This window comes from Schistocerca serialis, chromosome 1, assembly GCF_023864345.2.
Source record: "Schistocerca serialis cubense isolate TAMUIC-IGC-003099 chromosome 1, iqSchSeri2.2, whole genome shotgun sequence".
NCBI classification, from domain to species: Eukaryota; Metazoa; Arthropoda; class Insecta; order Orthoptera; family Acrididae; genus Schistocerca; species Schistocerca serialis.
In genome coordinates, this window is record NC_064638.1 from 238465949 (window position 1) to 238488245 (window position 22297).

General features: G+C 42.4%; 1 protein-coding gene across 1 annotated transcript in view; it reads right to left on the bottom strand.

Annotated features, from left to right (window-relative positions):
- LOC126462148 (uncharacterized) overlaps positions 1–22297 on the bottom strand; it is a 53704-nt gene that overhangs the window by 6798 nt on the left and 24609 nt on the right. Inside the window, exons 5-6 of the mRNA XM_050096055.1 lie at positions 18862–19059; positions 14978–15143 (exon numbers count right to left, since the gene is read on the bottom strand). Coding sequence (XP_049952012.1) covers positions 14978–15143; positions 18862–19059 — 364 coding nt within the window. The remainder of the gene's footprint in view (positions 1–14977; positions 15144–18861; positions 19060–22297) is intronic.

Genomic DNA, 22297 nt, shown 5'->3' on the forward strand with positions numbered 1-22297 from the left:
AAAAATTAAGGAAGCAAGATAGATTAAGTAGGCTAATAAATACGGCTAGGATGTTTATATTTAAGTAGAAGGGAGATCCGCTATAATCATAAAGATGTGAGAAGTTTCAATTGAATTACTATAAAACTATAGCGATAGCGTATCTCCAAAGGGCAAGTTCAGAGCTCGTCTACTGCGTGTAGTGTAATTAAATTAATTCTCTCTCCCAAAATAATTGACTTAGCCATGTCAGACTTTTATTATGATTACTTACCTGTGTGCTGAATGCACATTTAAATTGAGAGCTTCATCAGTCATCAGCAAAAGAAGTTATGATTTATTCAATAACTTAAAGTGGTGCATTACTAGCCCAGCGGCTAGTTGGAAGAGCCGATTTGATCAGGTGTTCCCTTAGCCGCCCGCACCGCGGCTTTATATATAAGAACGCTGCGCGAGAGAAGAAGGCCCCAGTTCTCTCCAGACGCTGAATAGCACACCATCTGTGTCGGGAGTCGCGTCGCGTCGCGTCAGTATCATTGCTAATAACAGCCTCGGATGCCGTAATAAGTTACTCGGGATACGCGTAACCATGAAATCATTTTCAAGTGAAGTGTTAATTCTGGGATGACTTTAATGATCTATCTTCAGTTTGCGTATGTCGTATTTTCACGTGCCGCCGCGGGACAGACATTCTACCATTATTTAGCGTGGCGTTTGATGAACATTATCATCGAATTATGGCGAGCATTCATTTAAACATTTAATTTGGACAGTTATAGTTGCATCAGCGCATTAGACTCTGAACTGCTCTGGTAGTTGGATTGTGTGGTTTCTTTTTTTTTTCATCTGTGACTTTCAGAATATAGCAAACGTTTTTACACGATCGTTTTTGATTATGAATCCCAGACAATTTCCTAATTCCTCAGAGCTTTAAGCTGTAGCTGTAAGTGTATTTCTCAGATGAAGTGGGCACTAGGAATTCTAATTACAGGCTTCATGTTTTGCTAATCACTTTCTGGTTGCCAATATTGTAGTTAGAGAGCCAGTGTTGAGAACGGCAAAAGACAGCATAAATAATAAGAACATTTTCATAACAATTAATTCCACCCGCCACCCCACATATGGTTAATCGGCCGGGAAATGCATTCTTTACTACATTGCATTCTACAACATTTTATACAACAAATAACAATTAATTCCACCCGCCGCCCCACAACGGGATGCTGCATTTGAAGAGTCTGTTCTTGAGCGCTTCGAGGAAGCACCTACGACAAGTACTCGAGTGGTTGGACACGACATGCGGGTCACTCATAGGTTAGGCTGGGAGGTTTTGAGGGATGACGACCATCATCCATTTAGTTTCCAGCCTGTCCGAGATCTAAATCCTGTGGCGGACTATGAACACCGACTAGAGTTTTGCCGGTGGTTTCTACGGCGTGTTGCACGAGATCCCGACTTCCCCGCCATTGTGTTGTTTACGGACGAGTGCAAAAAAATGTTCAAATGTGTGTGAAATCTTATGGGACTCAAGTGCTAAGATCATCAGTCCCTAAGCTTACACACTACTTAACCTAAATTATCCTAAGGACAAACACACAGACACCCATGCCCGAAGGTGGACTCGAACCTCCGCCGGGACCAGCCGCAAAGTCAATGACTGCAGCGACCAGACCGCTCGGCTAATCCCGCGCGCCCCGACGAGTGCACCAGCCATCGGGATGGCCCTTATAATACTCGTAACGTTCATTACTGGGCAAGCGGAAATCCTCACGTCACGTATGTCCATGGACACCAGGAACGATTTTTGCTCAACATTTCGGCAGGCATTGTGGGAGACCATCTGATTGGGCCGGTCCATCTACCTCCTCGACTACCAGGGTAAATTACCTAAGTTTTTGCAAGAAACTCTACCCAGTCTGCTGGAAGATATTCAACTGGACATACTGCTTTGCAAGTGGTTGCAGCATGTTGGGGCGCCGGCACAAACAGTCGTGCTGTGCGCTGATATTTAAATGAACTTCTCGACGGCCGGGTAATTGGCAGGAATGCTCGTAGGACATGACCCCCGCGATCACCAGAGCTCACGCCACCGGACTCTTTCCTGTGGGGATTTTTCCAGGTCCTAGTTCACCCACTCGGATGAGAACCACCTAGAACCGACGAGAAATTAACGGATCGCACTCAGCATGCCACCAATCACATCAGGCCAATGCCAGGAATCTTTGAAAGAGTTCGACGAAACACCGTTCGACGTTACCATGCTTTTGTCGCGTCAGAGGGTCGCCAGTTCGAGCATCTGCTTTAAGTTAACAATACCCTAGCTACTAAAAAGGCCCTTTTCAGGGCCGACATAATTTGTAAGAGACTAACAGTTGTTGACGGGTTTGTTACCGGTACGCCTTATCATGAAACTACAAAGGATGTGTCGGGCCCCCAGAGTGGAAGGCTGGTGCGCTACCATCGAGCGAGCGGGCTGCCTTCGATACATCGCTATCTCCGACAGGCAAAGCATTCGCGGTCATGCGTTGTCGAGAGTATCCGGCCACAGGGCAATCCCGCAGCCAATCGGAGCGCGTGGCGCCAAGTTTCCGTAGTTTACAAATTGTGCGGTGTCTACCTACACAACATTAGTAATTTTGATTCCTACTGGCATCAGCTACCCAGAGTTAAAATTCGTAACACAGTTTTTCTCCACCCTGTATGTACTTGTACAATGTGATACTACACAACATTTGTAAACCATTTTCCGAAACATATATTCGAAAGCAAAACGTCACTGAACTAACATAAGGCAGTAGGAGCAGCGAGCTAGACAATGACGTTACAGGCATCACATGACTCGAATGGAGCGTTTTAGGCGGTCTTCAAGTTATTGATTTTCTTTTTCGTTTCTGAGGAAAAAAGCATATTAGGAGCCTACAATGATATAATAATTTAAGACAGTTTTCAGAAAGCAGCCAAATACCCTATTGCCGTGCGCCAAAGGTTGTTTGTAGGCACTGTTACAACACTGGCGATTGTTTAGTTTGTTGAATTTTGTTTGTTCCTCCTTTGGTTAGTGGTGAGACAACTGTCGCCAAATGCTGTATTGTGCACGCACAGTTCTTGTCTTCGTTTATCATTGTAGCTAACAACTATGAAAGACAGAACGAATCGATGTCACAACATTTATTACAAACAGTGCGAATACAATTCTAACTTTTCTGAATGGTGTCCAAGCAAAAGTCACTCGGTCACAAAGATCTAAACTAAACAGTTAGCTTGTCCCAGATTCCAAGTGCATTCGAGATATGCTAGCTTGTACGATATCGTCCAGTATGTAAACACACTGTAACGTAGCAGATTATTACGGAATAACATTTATTGCAGTAAGATACGCAGACTTGGAGCCGTTGGCTGAAAGGAGTCTGCAGAATTGTGTCTTAGCGATGACTTATAACACAGCTATCGCTACGAGACAGCGTGAGAACGGACTACTGTGTCGTCTAGTACGAACGTATATACATACACCCTACGAATGTAAATAAACCATAGTAAATATTATCCAATTCGTTTCAAACTTGGTATACTAGTTTTTGTTATTCAGTAGATCTCATCCAAATTTCGACTTTTTCTAAAAAATGGCTCTAAGCACTGCAGGACGTAACATCTGAGGTCATCAATCCCCTAGACTTAAACCTAACTAACCTAAGGACATCACACACATCCATTCCCGAGGCAGGATTCGAACCTGCGACCGTAGCAGCAGCGCTGTTTCGGACTGAAGCGCCTAGAACAGTTCGATCACAGCGGCCGGCTTCGGCTTTTTATCCGTTATAGTTTCGGAGACTGAAAAATTACTTAAGCCATAAAACCGACGATCAGTTCACAAAAGTTTGTTAGGAATAATAACAGTTGGTCTTTTGTTATCATTTGAAATCATTACCAGAATTTTCGGGATATAACATAACTTAACTGGATTTTTTCTTTTCAGAAACTTTAGTTACTTTGCATTTTTAGTATAAAATTAATGAAAAGTTAATATTTGGTTATCATGTTGTGTGAATAAACTGGAATGAATGAAAGTGTGTATGTGGACATACATTAAAATTCAATATTGTTTTCTGTAAAACTTGTCGAAATTGGACCGTGAGAAAGATGTATTGTACCCACGTTGCTGATGACGTATGTCGAGGTGTGCGTACTTTTATAAAAGAGCAGCCAGAATATTAGTTGAAAGTGTAATCGGTTTCTAAATTAATTTCAAGATTATTTTTTCATTTCGATCTTTTTTATTAAACATTATATTAATATCTCCATTTTGGAATGACGTAAATAACTTTCTGAAGAGTGATTGGCTTAGGCAAGTTTTGCCGCAAGAATGATATAGAAGGATCATTCTGATTGGTCAGTCAGACTGATCAGCCAATCAGAATTAAGAGGTTCCCACATACAGAAAGTTAGATATACAGAGAGTGGAGTAGCATCGAGATAGTCGCTCGCTGGCTATCGGATGTATAAGGTCATGTTAGATGTCACGGTGCGCATTATGTGTAAAATGAAGGAATATTGAGTTCCTCGCATTTTGTACGACTCATGACTAAAGCTGTTGCAGTTATGCACATTTTGATGAAACGGGACATTTCTGGATTGATTTGTTTGAAAGTTATGAGTTTGTGAAATTTCGGCCTTTAGTGAAAAATTCATGTGGCATTTTCTGCGTTCATTATGGAACACTTGGCGAACACTTCTATTATAGAAAACCACTGATAAGACCGAATGTGAAACTCACTTATAGTAGAGGATCAGTGATTGCTAGTTAGTGTATTCCATCGGGTCAGACTGGAAATCGATTTCTGGCTGATTTTCCGTGTGAAATTAGTTGGTTTGTCTTTGAACTGAGAATGATATAGTAGTATCTCACTAAATGTGGACTTGATAGCCATTCCCAATTGTTGCCTAAACAATAAAAAGCCTTGTCTTGGAATTTTCGGACACTTATTAAAATCAAAGTACATTATACCACCGCCCGAAATATTGGAAAAAATGAACTTGCAGGAACTGTTTCGCAGCTAGAGTTACGCGGCCTCTGGATGGTAGGTATTAGGCCTGTTTTCTTCAACGCTGTTTTTTCGCTGTCTAGTAAGTACGTACAATTGCAGATTGAAGGGACGTAGAACGGAAGCCGTACTGAGGTAGGTGGACATTTAATAAGAGAAGTACGAGGTACGAACCGACCTCGCCCCGCCGCACCTCGCAGACCACTGCAGAACTCCAAGTGACTCTCGTAGTCAACTTCCATAGTACTCGTAGACAACTAACTGTAGCTGGGCAGTGCGACCCCCAAAATACGCTGTGAGAGGAAGGATTCTATCAGGCTCTAGTTCAGTGCACGTGACTGACGTCCCACAGTACTTCGGTCACGTTGGTGCCCTTTGGCAAAGTTGGTGTCCCCCCGCGGGTCTGACGAGAACTATAATGTGGCTATACTGCTTACATCTGCTTAGCAGGCAACCCCGCAGATAGGGCCGTACTGCGGGAGGTCGCTGCGCAACTTGCATACAGCAGACGCAATCTCATAACATCTTAGTCTTGAGTGTTTAAAGAATTTCTTCCTGGTTGTTGATAGTTGCCTGGATTGTATGCACTTTTGCCTCCTAGAATGATGTAAAATTGTAACTATTATTAGAGCTTAATTAGACCTGTAGAATTCGTGGTGTACGCGATTCCTTACGACGACGTAAACCATATGTCGAACATGTTAACCTAAAATTGATGTTCTGTGTAGGTACAAGGTTATAACAACCTTCAGGTTGGTAAAGAAACCTTTTCATAACTCCGACTATTTAATTACATCTATACCTTTAATATCAGCAGCTGATAAAAGTTATATCTTTTTTTACACTAGAAACTTACAAATGAAGTGAGATAGTGCTACAGATTACTCCAAAGTCGCAACATTCCATTTGCATTCTGTATACATCCACATATTCACCTGACGAAGGAAGTTCATGCTTTCAAAATGCGTCGTGGAGATAAATAGTGACTGGTAACAGTAAACTTGTTGTTTCATTTGATATCAGAAACAGTCATGTTCTCACTTAAAGTTCGTAATGTACATTTTTGCCTTTTTTAAGGAGAACTGAAAAGTAATATTCCAGGACTTTACCTGATTCATATTTTTGAAAACTGTTTTAACATCGGCAACTGTTAAATTAATATGTTGCAAGAGAAAGTATGAATGGTCTTACATTGTAGTTAATGCATTGAAGTTATTTTTTTAATGGATAGGAGAGGGGAACACAGTCAACGTAAATTGCAGATACTTCTCCTCCAAATTCTACTATAAATAGCGAAGGTAACTTTTTTTAAATATTATAAGCTGGGAGTAGAAAGATCAGTAAGCTGTACTTCCCAAACCCGGCTCCCTTGTCTCCAATAATTCATAAAGAAAATAGTCGTAGACAAAGAAAGCTATGTTTGATCAATTTTTGTTCAAAGTTTGTCGGCGAAGCCATACCAAATGAATTCGAAAAATGTCTGAAAGCTTACGAAGTGCCTTACTCGAAAATTACGTAACCATATTACGTACCAAAACAATACCACTACTCTGAGAGAGAAAAGTTTTTGTACTTGATTTCGTGCTTTTTCGGCACCGGTGAGTTGATAACAAGCAGGAATTCTAGAACTTTTAGGATCAAATGATTTAGTCTTGTTAAAGAAAACGTGCAGTGATGCTAAATGTGTTTGGGGAAGACATCATCATCATCTAGAAGCAAAGACAAAGCTAACGTATAGAACTCACGTAAATTTCTGTTAAACATACACACTCGACGAGTGTTATCAGAAGTCAACACTCATCACTGAATGTGACTTGCTTGTCAGCCTACTCTTTTGCGGACTGTCTATCAATGAAGAAATTAAACACATAACTTCCTTTCTAAATTATTTGCTACTATCAAATGTAATCAATTCACCAGGAACTAACATTTTGGACATAATTTTCAAAACGATTTCTTTATTTGTTGGAGTATGAGAGTTCATGACTATAAATACTAGCTAATTTTTAATTAAGTTGCTGTCAACGGTTTATCGTAGGTCAAAGTTAGTAAGATAGAAAGAGAGAAAGGTAGGGAGACGACTGATAAAGGAAAACTCAGTTGCCGGCCGGAGGACCGAGCGGTTCTGGGCGCTACAGTCTGTAACAGCGTGAACAGCTACGGTCGCAGGTTCGAATCCTGCCTCGGGCATGGATGTGTGTGATGTCCTTAGGTTAGTTAGGTTTAAGTAATTCTAAGTTCTAGGGGACTGATGACCTCAGAAGTTAAGTAACATAGTGCTCAGAACCATTTGAACCATTTGAAAACTCAGTTATCCAAAATAAGGAATTGAATCTTGTCCTTCAGTTAAGCAGTTATAATTTCCGCTTGTATGTGCGCAGGATGTAGTCAAGTGAATAAGAAAATTTTATAAACTTGGTTACGTGATATATTTGAGCTTTTTCCCTTGTATTTTGGTGTCTTGTGCTCCTTTCTTTCCAGTCAGAGAATACCTTGACAACCATTGTAACTATGAGCTGTTTCATTATGTTGCTTGCCGTTTTTAGGGTTCCGTACCTGAATCGGTAAAAACATAACCCTCACGGATCACCTTCTTGTCCGCATGCCTATCTGTTGTCTGTCCCACTGATAAGGCCCTTATTTCTCGGGAACGGGTATTTGCAACAATTTTTAATTTAAGTCACTTTGTGGACTGAAAAATTTAATTTCTCTTTAACGGGTAAATAAATTTGAAATACTAAGTTCTACGAGCTCCTGGCGGTGAACAAAATTTAAGGTTCTAACTCGTTACGATGAAAAGATACGGCAATATGTGACACATACTCTGATACCCTAAACTCACTCGTCCAGAACATGTAAATAAACTATATGTACGATGGGCGTTGAATAAGTAACGGAACATTTTGCTGCTCGGCCAGTTTCGGTTGACAAAATTTGAAATTTGGTGCGGGCCATAGAGGAATATTTCCTCTTCAGCCCCTATAGTTTCATGAAGTTTCAATAGATGGCTGCGCTATACATGCTGTAATTGGTATGCCTTCCAAGCAGAGAGCTGTCATTCATTTGTTTTTGGCGGAAAACCAGAGTTTCACTAATATTCATGTGCGCTTGCAGATGTCTACGGAGACGTCCCAGCGAACAAAAGCAGAGCGAGTCGTTGGGCAACAACGTCGCGGAAACCTGTCAGATTTCCATCATGTCGTGTGGAACGTGCGGACACAGTCATTCGAGATGACCAATAGCTCACAATCAAACACTTCGCTGGTCAAAATGGTTCAAATGGCTCTGAGCACTATGGGACCTAACTTCTGAGGTTATCAGTCCCCTAGAACTTAGAACTACGATCGTAGCGGTCGCGCGGTTCCAGACTGTAGCGCCTAGAACCTCTCGGCCACCCCGGCCGGCACTTCGCGGGTCAACTGGATGTCTTTGTAGTGCTGACCTATTCGTGCACCAATTGGGGTACTCAATGGTGTGAGACCGCTGTGTTCCTCACCGCCTAACAGAAGATTATAAACGGTATCGAAGGAATTGGTTGCGCGTTACGAGACTGAGCGTGCAATCTTTTATCGAACATCTACACATGAGATATAACACGAGTTCATAATGGCGAGCGGGAAACAAAACGCTAATCCATGGATTGACACCATATTGCCTGCCCTCCGCAGAAAGTTCAAAGTCGGAAATGAACAGTTAAAGTTATAACGACGGTCTTCTGGGACTCTGGTTGGATTACTCTGTTTCATAAGCTCTCTCGTTACGCAACGATGAAGAGTATTGTGCTACCCACAAGAAATCTGAAGAACGGACTTAAGTGTGTTCGTCGTCACAAAGACTCAAAAGAACTTCTCTCTCTCCATGACAGCGCAAGGGCTCGCACGAATCTGCGCACCTGAGAATTGCTCACACAGCTTCTTTGGACTGCTCTTTCTCATCCACCTTACACGTCGGTTCTCGAGTCTTCCGTCTGTTTGGCCGAATGAAGGATGTGCTCTTTAGGAAGCAGCACATGGATGATAGGGAGATTACTGATGCAACAAGACGTTGACTTCGACATCGACCAGTGATAGTGACATGCGGGAATACAGGCCCTCCGAGTAAGGTGGCATAAGGCCGTCGTAGTGAACCGAGGTTATGTTGAAAAATAATGTTTTGTAGCAAAAAGAGTGGAGAATAACACGGTATATTGGAATCTTGAAGGAGACCAACCTTGCTTTCAGATACAGATGCGTTGCAGTAAATATTGACCGCCTCTCATACGCGTCAGACCTGATAGTCTAGCGCTGCACCGAGCACCTGGAAACCGAGAAGTCGAGGGATCGAATGTCGATTGGTCGATAGATTTTTCAGCCTTCAGTTTGACATAGCCTTCACCTCTCGACGATGTGAGGAGGCGGCAGAAACAACACTGAGCCGTGGCTGGCTCGTGGTTTGCGCTGGATTAAACCTTCGTTACGATTCTGTGTTTGGTCTCCCGCGGTTATCGCGATTATGCTGTTATCCTTTCCTGCTGCGGGTGGCAGCAGAGGTGTGTATGAATACTCGCAGCTTGAACTATCTTTGACCTGGCGCTTATAGTTTTCGTCTGGGCGGTGTGCGACCAGCCGGTCGGTTGGCGTGGAGCAGCGAGGAATTCTCCCCGGGACGTAGTTTGGCCGGGGGCCGCTAGCTGTCTCTACGCGGTGTCGGAGTGTGTGGGGCTGTCCCCATTGCTACGAGGTCCGCGGTTCACCGACCCTGGACATGACAGTTGAGTTTTGATTTAATCTACCAGCAAGTCAAGACCATACTGTGTCGTTTGGAGTTCGTTGTCGGCTGTTGGGATATTCAAAAGTGGCTCAAATGGCTCTGAGAACTATGGGACATAACTTCTGAGTCATCAGTCCCCTAGAACTTAGAACTATTTAAACCTAATTAACCTAAGGACATCACACACATCCATGCCCGAAGCAGGATTCGAACCTGCGACCTTAGCGGTCGCGCTACTCCAGACTGTAGCGCCTACAGCCGCTCGGCCACTCCGGGCGGCTGTTGGGATATTCCCGCAGCAACAACGTGGTTTTCAATTTGGAAAATTCTAGCCACCCTCTGGTGCAGTTTCACTGCATTTGGTTATTTGAATTGCAGCGCGCCAGTGGAATCTACTGACTCGTGGCCGTTAAAGTTCCGGTTACCTGTCCTAACCGTTGACGTAAATTTCTGGCAGTGTTGTTTCCTCATCGTGTTGTTGCTGTCCAGCACGGTGTGTAGTTTGACAGCTCCATGTATGACTGGTTGTGGGCGCCAATCAATATCTTCTTCGTTGTTCCCTTGAACTCGCTGTTGTGCACTGGACGGGTGAAGTCGGTGGGTCCGTTGACTGTCGGTCGGTTGGGTTGTCGTCGGATCTTGAATCGTTGTCCCGACTGCCTGTCCCACCCAAGCGAGCGTTAGTGTTTGAATTCCAGGCCGACTCTCGAACATCTGAACGCCCTTGGGTGTACTGCCTTTTTTCATTTGTTCTTGTTGTTTGTACTTGTATGGCTTCCAGCCGATTTTTTAAAATTAATATTGTTTTGCCCTTAAGGCGTAAAATTCTTTAGGCCTTCAGCCTAATTTAAAGAACTGTTTCACGTTAGATCTTTGGCATTTTAAAGATCTTAATGTTGTTGAATTTTAAGTGTTAGGCTTTCAGCCGCTTTGAAACTAATTTTTTTGCTCATCAGTTTTCTGCATTGTCTCCCTCTGACTGTTAGATAAGGCGGGTGATTTTCTCCCACGCACGAGAAACATATCACATTCACATGGAGGTGGCCTAGCAGTTGGGCAATAATTTTAACGTCCAGAAATGCTCTGTCTGTGGGGTAAGGGACTGCCCGATGGGTGCGTCACCCCCCTTCGAGTAAGTGACATGGTACACTTCTTGGGCATTGATTTCACACTTGATCTGCAGCGCTCGATAGCCATCAACTATAGGCGTCTATTAAAACAGGTCAAAGCAGCGCTAACCGGTAACTGTGTTAGGACACGAAACATCCTGCAACGGACGTGCTATGCCAACGTTGATTTGACGTCGCGCATTCAAATGGTTCAAATGGCTCTGAGCACTATGGGACTCAACTGCTGAGGTCATTAGTCCCCTAGAACTTAGAACTAGTTAAACCTAACTAACCTAAGGACATCACAAACATCCATGCCCGAGGCAGGATTCGAACCTGCGACCGTAGCGGTCTTGCGGTTCCAGACTGCAGCGCCTTTAACCGCGCGGCCACGTCGCGCATTCCCTGTGTGGCGTAGACGCTTCAAATCACGACATTTCTGGCCTGCCGCATGCTCGCCGCTATGGGACTCCCTATTAGTACGGGAATGCTGTTTAATATCTGCCTCGAGCACCTCACCTTCCCAAGGGTCAGAGGGTTCTTGCACCTTTTTGATGTTCAGAGCAGAGAGAAGGCCCATTTGTAGGCTCTAGCGTGAAAATGTGGCCATGTCATCCGATATGTCTTACAAGCTTGTTGCTGTATGCCTTAATGAGAATCTCTCTCGCTCCAATGATGCTGTCATCGGACATGCCAGCGCCATTATTCTACATTGACCACTTCTTCCTTGAATTAAGTTACATACGCACCTTGCTATTTTCTAAATGCTTAACACCGGCGTGTGCGATGTACACCAGTATGCAACAGAACAGGGCGTCGAACGTGACAGAAAGGAAATGACCCATATAGAGTGGTGTTTTATGTGGCTGGCGGTGAACGACGTTTGACACATAATAATTAACGGAAAGCAGGTGAGTCAGCCTCGCCTACAGCAAAGTCACCTCGCAGAAGCTCCACAGTGTGTTACCTGCGAAGGATACGGATGACCACCCCATTGTCTGCGGATCGGCGAAGAATATTTGGCATTTCGTGCGCAATATGTTGACCTTCCACACACTCGTGGTCCCTACAGGATAACTGCAAAATCGCTCCTCTTCCCGGATGAAGTGTGATTTCAGAGAGAAAACAACGACGTGGATATGCAGCCACGCCGTCCACCCCTTGTTCGGTGACAATGAGCTGACAGTCCGCAATTTTTGGCACTATTCAAACGATCGACACTATGCGATTGCACACAACCTCAGGTACCGACAACACTTCTCAAATTTTCTCTTGAGCGCCTTCCATAACCTGTCTCCCAGATGGATTATCCGTGACAGGAAAAGTTGAACCACGAGCCCTTTTTTGTTAGAATTGAATTACCTACGAGGAAGGCATTGCTATTGTACGAGAACACAACGCACCAACAATCCATCAATAATTTCGCAGCGGGAACATTTGGTAGCCATTAGGGACTGGCTTTCATTTACCTTCCTCTCGGTATTATGAGTCGTTTCATAGCACACTGGTGATGGTACGAATAAAAAATACAGTAGAGGATGTTTTTGGAAACCGAGAGGACGCAGGGTTGAATCCCGGTCGGAAAATAGATTTTTCAATCTGTGTTTTAACATACCCTTCATCTCACAACTACATGAGGATTCGCCAGAAACGACGCATGGTTCGGACTCCACGTTAAACTGTAGGTCTCCTTTCCGCCCCTGGTAGGATAACTGGGTAAGGCGAAGTCGCTGAAATGTAAAATTGAAAGACTCGCAGCGGCCATTGAGCCACACGAAATTATTATTATACACTCAGAGAGTGTGTCTCCTACCACTGTTAGTTCCTGATGATCTGTAAATATGAACTGCCACCAGGTGCAACGTATCATATAGATAGTAGTTTTTCCCTCGCTGAATATGCGAATGGGACACGGCCGCAATTCGCTAACACTGATGCAATGTATTATCGACTACGCGCTCTACAGTGACATCAGGAATATGTATGTAAATATAAAAGTGCTTTTCCTTCTATCTTGATACCATCTGCTGCAGAGGAATACCGAGACAGTATTATCCCACAGTCATAAACACACCTCCTTGCTTTATTTGGATCTTCTATGAAAGGTAATGAACTGGAACATTAATAGACACTGTGTTTAATTTATCAGAAACCTCGTTCTCAACAGTGTTTTCACAAGAGGAAATCGTGCAGTCATCTTTACAATGGAAGTAAAAGTAAGCCACCACCAGTTCAGCAGAGCGCACAATTTTCCCACTCGTTAAAGGCGGAATGCGGCTTGTGTATAGTGTCAGTCTGTCACCATCTCAACTTTAAACGAGCACACAAGAAGAGCTGTCCGCTTTGGAAGTTGCCCAATGAACTGGCGTACACCACAAAGACACCGCTCGATCGTTCAATCGTGAAACAACACACGAGATGTTTCGTAGAGGTCGTTCTCTGTCAGTAACACCAGCGGCCATGGAAGGATGCTGAGGAGAATGGAACAGATCTGCGCAAACGGGAGAGCTCTGTCGGTCCGAACAGTGGACAACCGCCTCCACACGTTCAGTTTAGCTTCTGTGCGTCAGTTACGAAAATTGGTACAAATTTCCCTGTCCCCTGTTGCTCAAAGCGGACAAGGGAACGGCTGGAATCGAACCTGGATCATTTTCGATGGATTGTCTTCACCGAGGAGTGCACTGATTTGCGTGATGTCTGATGTTTTCGTAGAAGAGTGTGGAGGTGGCCAAGAATCAATGCACAGATTCAGCTCAGAGGTGGGTCAGTCACGTTTTGCGCTGGTATCATGTCCGATGCCCCTCATCATTCTCCAGCGTAATTAAGGACTGTGCATTATAGGTTAAGAATCATCCCACCTTCTCTCCATTGCTACAATCATAAAGCACGAGCACACTGACCGTCCAGGAGCAAGGAGTCAACTGAACTGCCCGTGATATCTGCTAACGCGAACCTGTTTGATTATGGATGGAACCAGTAGAGACCTGCACTGCACCATCAGAAACTCTTCTCACAGATTGGATGATATCAAGAGTCAAAGACTAGCACAGTATTTACCAACAGGTTTCAATCCCCTTGTGAACATCATACAAAGGAACAACGAAACAGAATGAGAATTTCACTCTGCAGCGGAGTGTGCGCTGATATGAAACTTCCTGGCAGATTAAAACTGTGTGCCCGACCGAGACTCGAACTCGGGACCTTTGCCTTTCGCGGGCAAGTGCTCTACCATCTGAGCTACCGAACCTGCAGGAGAGCTTCTGTAAAGTTTGGACGGTAGGAGACGATGTACTGGCAGGAGTAAAGCTGTGAGTACCGGGCGTGAGTCGTGCTTCGGTAGCTCAGATGGTAGAGCACTTGCCCGCGAAAGGCAAAGGTCCCGAGTTCGAGTCTCGGTCGGGCACGCAGTTTTAATCTGCGAGGAAGTTTTTTAACAACGAAACACATTAGAATGCACAGGATGGAGGTTCTGAGCGCTACCTAGCAGATGATTTTTATTTCACAGTCGAGCAAAGCGTTGCATTTTTGAAGAGACTGCTTCTATTTTGTTATTTTTTCTGTTTATTTCAAAGCAAAATTATTATTTTTAAAATTTAATGAGGCTTATTATTTCGTTCCCTGCAGTCGTTGAACCTAAGCCTGCCGTTCGCTCCCTCCCTCTCCATAGACACAGACCCAAACGTTTGCCAATATGCAGTGGCGCAATACTTCTGAGCAGGGGCGATCAAAATGTTTTAATTTACGCGCGTTGCTGCAGCGTACATATAACGCAGCACGACTCTGATGCGGTTATATAAGCACAGACATTAAGGCAAGGGACTAGTGTGACATTAATTTCTTTCCGAAGTGCATGCGATAAGTGCGTAAACTATGTCGACTATTCTGTTTCCTTTTTTTTCTCTTTTGCCCACCGAAGGACAAAAAACGATCGACATCTAACGGAGAATGAAGAATGTTTAAAGGGTACAAATCATTTTGTTTGTAACGGACGTCGCATGAAAGACGTGGTGAGCTCCATTTTATATATCGATCGTTATTACCAATTTTAAGGCAGTAAACGCTAAGTCCTTGTTGTGAGTAATCCACCTCTCCTCGCCTCACCTTTTACCAGCTGCCACAGTTCGTCAGTAGTGACGGTAGCGCCCTGGGCCAGTACGACGAAGGCTGCTGGGTGCTCCTGGTCCTCGTCGTGCGGCAGGCCCACCACCACTGCCTCAGACACCTGCGGGTGTCCCAGCAGCCACGCCTCCAGCTCTGAAGGCGATACCTGCCGAAACATTCACTCCTCTGCACACCATCGCAAAGCACATATAGAATGCAGTTACAGACATTGCTTCGAGGTTGAGGTGGAGAACGAGGAAATACTACTTTTGGAGATAATGTTCGCTACGTTTGTGCCACCGCACGTCGCTCCTAGATTGTGCCAAATGACAAGAGCCTCAGGAAGCGCAGCCTGTGTTCTCTGGGTACAGGTTTGGTGAACCCAGGTCTCTTGAGCTGGGGTCTCGTAATCGCCTCCACTACTGTCTGGCTGTAAGCTCTGGACAAACAAAAACTCAGTATCAGGGTGTGCTGCGTACTAATGAGATGAATGGCAGTTGAGGCGGAACAGTCTCTCGCACTTCAGCTGAATAATCATTACCCGGGCAAGATGAGCTCTGTCTGCGTTGACCCTTATTTCTCTAGCTCTTCGTGGGACGTCCGCGAAGATTACATCAATTTCAAACAGTTTCAGTGTTGGGTGTGGTCTGCTGGACAGTGTTGACACCCAAATACCAAAGATATCTCGAAGTGTCTAATCATCTGAGACTCCGTCAACATAAGAGACAGCAGGGCTAGTAACAGACCACATCCTAAGGTAAATAACTTGCTCGTTTCTATCAAACGTGTGACAGGTTCGTTTGAAAAATTGAAGAATTTCTACCTTAACGAAGCCTTAGAAGGATTTGCTGGGCAACTGAAACCTAACAAGAGGCTATGTAATTGAAAACTTTCTGTTCGTGACAGTGAAGACTAGCTAAGTAAACAAGGTATTAAATACCAAATCAATTGGGGGGTATGCCATCTACAGGGAGTTAGTTTTAAATTTTGTAACCCTTAAATTTTCTAACCTTCGCAATGGCTATATGTGGCAAAGGACTGCAACAGGAATAAGAAAGGAAAGATACCATCGACGTAAAGAAACTCATGAAAAGCATAAAGGGTAAGCTCGAGAAGTTACCATTATTTATTCTGACTTTCTGCTTACCATAGTTAGCCGACCACATTTCCGGAAGCTTTATTTGCCTTGAAGTAAGGCTATTTAACTCGTAACCTCTGCGCTGCTTTAAGCACCAACACTGTGTCACGCCACCGTCCTATTCAAGAGTTAGTCTACGTGTGGAAGTTGTAGTTTGTCAGCAGACGAAGATTACGAAACGCATTTATGCAACAGAAAGTGGTACCATATACACACTAATAAAGAATTACAACAATATTGTTTTTGGAGTACCATAAATACAAAGAGGTGGGCTGCTATGCTTACGTCGCTAGAACATCGACATGGCAGTCCCAGCTACAGTTTTGACATAGTAGAATACGTGAAAATGCTTTTAGAAAGATATGTACTATTCTGCTCCAGTGCACAGTTTACATCCTGCTCGCTACCTCCTGCATGCCTCCCGCATTCTTCTGAGTGGCGGACTTCATGTTCACAAATATTTTGGTAGCAGATAATGTCGATTACGGTAAGATATCAAACGTAGGTCTCAAATAGTTACGAAACAGAGTGTTGTCATTATAGGAACATCACTCCTCTTTTGTAGCAGAAGCATAACGCGATTTAGACGGAAATTTTTTTCGAGATTTCATTCATTCATATAATTTTAAATTACCGTTATTTATGTGATATTTTATGCGTTCCTGTCTTATGATGATTTGAAATTTTTTCGGGTATTCTAACTGTTGGCATCCGTCATGACACCTGGGATTTTGGAAACGTAATGTTTTCTGAAATACGCAAATTTTACTTGTTCTTGTAAATGTTTTAAATTTATATTTTTATTTAAATACAACGCTTAGAGAAATTCATACCACCGTTAATTCAGAAAAACCAGAAGAAAAGAGAGGTTAAAGATACTAGTGTGTGGAGAAACGTTTAATGGCTTTTGTTGGACTTATTAGTAGTTCTGTTCATCAGAGAGACACAAAAAGTCATAGCAGAGAACGGTAATTATTAGTTACACAGAGTGTGACGGGTACAAATGTAGATATTTTTATTCGTGACATACAACCGTGTACTGAACAATGTCACATCAGTATTTACTTCATTTGTAGACTAGTAACTGTGGCTACTAGGAGTAGTAGGTCTTTATGTTGGTTGTATCTCCAAGTACAAGTGGCCAGCCATAATGCCTATTTTCTCCCGGGCCAGGAGGTCAGATGCTTAAGTGTGGATGTCTGGACTCAACACAGTTTATACTGAAAGACGCAGTCCACTTAGTGTGGAGTTACAATCATACAGAAACATCAGGCAGTAACTTTTATGACGCTTCTGTGGGAAGATTGCTCAAAAACAAAAAGAAAACAACTAACAACCACCACCCTGTGTATCCGGTGTGCTAGTTTTACACGAGAAAATTCGTCATTTAAAGGTGCATTTGTATAATGAGTGTTGTAGAAGAAAAACGATGCATTGGAAGATGAAGTGTGATTCGTAATGAATAAGCGATCACCCTTTTCTCTAGATAAAAGCTGAGTGAAACCGGAATTTATTTTTCAGACCAAAAGAAAATCCTGACATATATTACATTTCACATTTTTTTCCAAACTACTGCGATTATCAGCGATCTAAAACGTTAATAGCGAATTTAGTTGTACTTGTGAAGGAGAGATTTCAATGCTGGATGCAGCTGAACTACAGATTGCAGTATCACACGTCGAAGGCTAGACTCAGCTCTCTTGTATTCACCTTTGATCACTAATACGAGAGTTATTCGGAAAGGAAGAAACGATCGGTCGCGAAGTGAAAACCACAGTAAAAATCCGATGAAGTTTTGCACAGGTGTTTTGGGCAGTGTCTCTAGTATGCTCGTGGATCGCGTTACGCCATTCTTTTTAGTTTATGAGCACACAGGGAGCACATACAGATACCTAGAACAATAGTGTCTCCCGCCAATTACGAGGGCCTGGTGAGAAATTTTTCCTGAAGCTATGAAGCCAACTGTCGTACGTTTTCTTCTTCAAGACAATCCTCAGCCGCATTCTGCAGGGCCAATGAAGATGCTCCTGCATCGTTTTCAGTTGGAACTGTTTGATTACCCACAGTACAGCCCCTAATTGTCTCCCTGTGAGTTTCATCTCTGCTCACATGAACCGCTGGCTATGAAGACAACATTTTGGCACAGACAACGAGCTATAGGCCAGCGTACAGAATCGGTGGAAAGCACTGGCTGCTGCTTTCTATAACGAGGGTATTAGGAAGTTGGTACAACGCTAAGACAAACGTCCAATTCGGATCGGCGACTATGGAGATAAGTAGCTGGAAGCTGTAGCTAATTGTTGCAAATAAAACAGTTTTGATTTTCACTGTGCTTTCCACTTCGCGACCTATCGTTCCTTGCTTTCCGAATAGCCCTCGTAACAACTGACAACAGTACTGAAATAAAAAGAAATTGAGTCACATGGCATTCAGAGTGTAGCAATCACTGATATTTTGAAAATTGGAAAATATTATTTTAAAAGCTTTCTAAAAAAATTTATGGCATTTATGCTAATAGAAATTGTCTCAGAATTATGAAAATTCCATAGGCGACGTGAAGTTTATACCTATGTTCTGAATACGATTTTACGCCGAAGTAGTGACCGGCGGTGGGAGGACAATTTTATAAGTAGTAAGGAAGAATACTAGTGCAGGTACAATTCACAATGATTGAATGTAATGTCCACAGCAGAGACTAGGAACGAGTTTTATTCCCAAGAATAATGACTTAACTTTGAGTACTCACGTGAACACCACGGTATTTGACGAGTTCCTTTACTCTGTCGACGACGTAAAAGTTGCCATCAGCGTCGTAGTGCCCCACGTCTCCGGTGTGGATCCAGCCCTCTTTGTCCACGAACTCCTCCATGATGGCCCATCCTTTAAAGAACAGCTCGCCATCGACTCCTGGACCGAGACACTTCCCAGTCTCTAAGTCCAATACCTGCAGTTAGAGCAGTCGCAAACTTTACGGTTACACAGATCCTACACTAAAACTAAGACCATGCACTGAGTCCAGAACACATACAAAGACAGCTATCTTCAGTGAAACGCATGGATAAAAAAGATAGGCAAAGCGGAGGAGGAATATCATCAGTAGCTACTCATATACAGTGGAGTCGAGAAGGAGACAAGAGCTAAACGCAGTTGAAGGGATACGTATCCACAAGAAATACAAAAATTTTGTGAAAAGTGCCAATACATCTCTGACTAAAGTAAAAATGGCTCATCAGAAATTGAACATTATCTCTCTGTATAGACCAGAGGATTGTAGACCTAGAACTGAAAGAGAAGCCTTCTATGAACAATGACAAGAAGTTATCAGTCAGATTCTTTCAAACGAACTTACAGTGATAATGGGGCATTTAAATGCTCGAATTGCAAATAATTTCATTACAGGAGTTAAACAGCGATTTAATGACGACTTTCTAAATGATAATGGTTAGATTATCAACAGCTTTTGGTCAAGCAACGAACTGAGAATAAATAATATCTTCTGTGACCACAAGAGGCGTTATAATAATGCTTTCCAGAATTCAAGAGCTCGTAAACCCACAAGAGATCACACTGCTTCATATAATGACATCAATTTTCAGTCATAGCGACTCAATGTTAGAGTCGCTATGGAAATAATTTACAAAGATTTTATATCATAAACGATCAGCAAACAAAATAAGAGAGATCAACATTGAAGAGGATAACGTTGGAAGAAAATCAGGACATTTCGAAGCAGCAGCTCACTAGTTATACAGCATAACAGAAAAACAAAGCCGGCCGCGGTGGTCTAGCGGTTCTAGGCGCTCAGTCCGGAGCCGCGCGACCGCTACGGTCGCAGGTTCGAATCCTGCCTCGGGCATGGATGTGTGTGATGTCCTTAGGTTAGTTAGGTTTGAGTAGTTCTAAGTTCTAGGGGACTGATGACCACAGATGTTAAGTCCCATAGTGCTCAGAGCCATTTGAACCATTTTTAGAAAAACAAACAGAAGACCATGGTTTCACAAAGAAGTTCAAGAAATATATAAAAGAGGTGCGCCTGTTTGAACTACGAGTTACTCAAACCACAAAAATCTTATGAAGAGTTCAAAAGACTTCATAATGAGACAAAATCACTAGTGAATCATTTTGAGAAGGAACACTGGAAAATATTTTCTAAAAATACATAACTTGAGTTCTGTGTCATGCAGAAACAAATTTGTAGAATAATATCAATATAGAGGAAAGAGTTAAATTAATTTTGGAAGTGAATGACATAAATGAGGCATCATTGGTTGAATATTTAACAGAGTTTCTTAAAAGTAAAACACTACTCGAGAACAGGAAGGTGTCGGAGGCCAGCATACAAGTAAACGATGATGTAACTGCTTCACATGCAGAATTAGCAGAAGCCATAAGTCTACTAAAAATAGTAACTCTCCAGAGAAAGATAGGATTCCCAATGAATTATTAAAGTATGGCATCCACTAACAGCAAAGTTAACCAAATTAAATAACAAACTCTTAATCTGTATAAAAATTCCAAATGAATTTTGAAATAGTATCATTATTCTCATGCAAAAGAAAGGAGATAAGAAAGATAGTCCAAGTTCATGCTGATAAATCTACTCATTTCAGCTCTTAAACTCATAACAATAATAATAAGAAATATAGGAGAAGCCATTACAACCCTTGCAGAGGAGTAGTGTGGTTTTATATCTTGTAGGTGACAGACAGATGGAGTATTCATTCTTAAACTGTAGAGAACTCCGTTTACAACACACCAGCTAACCTTTGTTTTATTGGTTTACAGTGTTGTTAGTCAAGGCGACTGTCTGAGCCCGCAACTTTTTGACTTAGTCATGGAAGAGGTGATCAGGTATTGGCTGATAGTGATTATAGAATTTTGGATGAAGAAATAAAAAACGTTTGTTAACATGACAATATAGTTCTGCTAGAAAACAACGAAGGTAACATGCAGAAAATTTTACATATAAGGCAGCCAAAAACCTAAATATCATCATACAGATTCAAAAACTCATATTTATGACGACATCTGTGTATCCAATTAGATGCGGACTGGAAGTGGATGGAAAAAGTTTTCAACAGGTAATTACATTTAAATATCTTGGCATTGTATTTTCCACCAGTGAAATGTCGAAAAGAAGGTTGGAGAACAAGTAGCAAATGCTAATATAGTGACAGGGTGATTAAACGATTCAATTTGGTAAAACAAACGTCTAAAAAAATATACAAAGACAAGAATATACAAAACAATAATGAGACGAGTTATGACATACAAAACTAAGACAAGACCTGAACCATTAAAAACTAGAAGACTTTTGAAAAGCAAGAACACGAAAATTCTTCAGAGGATTGCAGGGGAGACAGCGAAAAAGACAGAAGAGAAAGTATGAATTTAACGAACACATAAGCAAAATTGATAAATGAAAGATTCTGAAAATCGAAAGAAATAAATCACCAGCTTGTGAAAGAAGTAGAGGCCGTTCAAGGAAAAGAAGCGAGTGACAACCTCGAGGCACATTGAGTCGTAGTCAAGGACACAGACCCTTGCCAAGGAAGAACGAAAGAAGAATAAGAAGAATGATTAAAATTCTTCAGTAAACATACATACAAAAGAGAGACTTTTCATTATTTGCCTAGTGTAGTATCACATAACTATTAGGTGTTACAGAGTGTAATGCATTTTATATGCTTGTCATTTATACAGTTCTTGTGATACTTGTGCTTCGTAATTGACTTGCATTTTAGTTTTGTACCAAATGATTTTCATACTTTCATATTTTCAGATTTTAAATTTCATAACGATTCGATTTTTCGCTTGTTCTCAACATCTGTATTTTTCAGAACAATAGAGGGTATGGATTTGAAACCACCGTTATCGATATCCTGCCTATGAGCATCAGCACGTATTACCAAGTGAGCCTTACCTATCAGAATTTTCTGTACCTTCGCGCCTTTTCCGGCGGACAGAGTATTGTCGATGCACGCCAATAATGCCACTAATAGAGAGTGCCCGAAGTAGGTAGTAGGTTTGAGTCGATCGAATGAATATCTAATGAAAGAGTCGCGAGTGATGGATATGTGAAATTAAAGTGGAGAGCGTTTACTAGCTGCACTGAGGGATCTATTTAATTTATAGATGAAGATCAGCGAGAAGACGTGAATTCGGGAGTATTTCGTATCGAG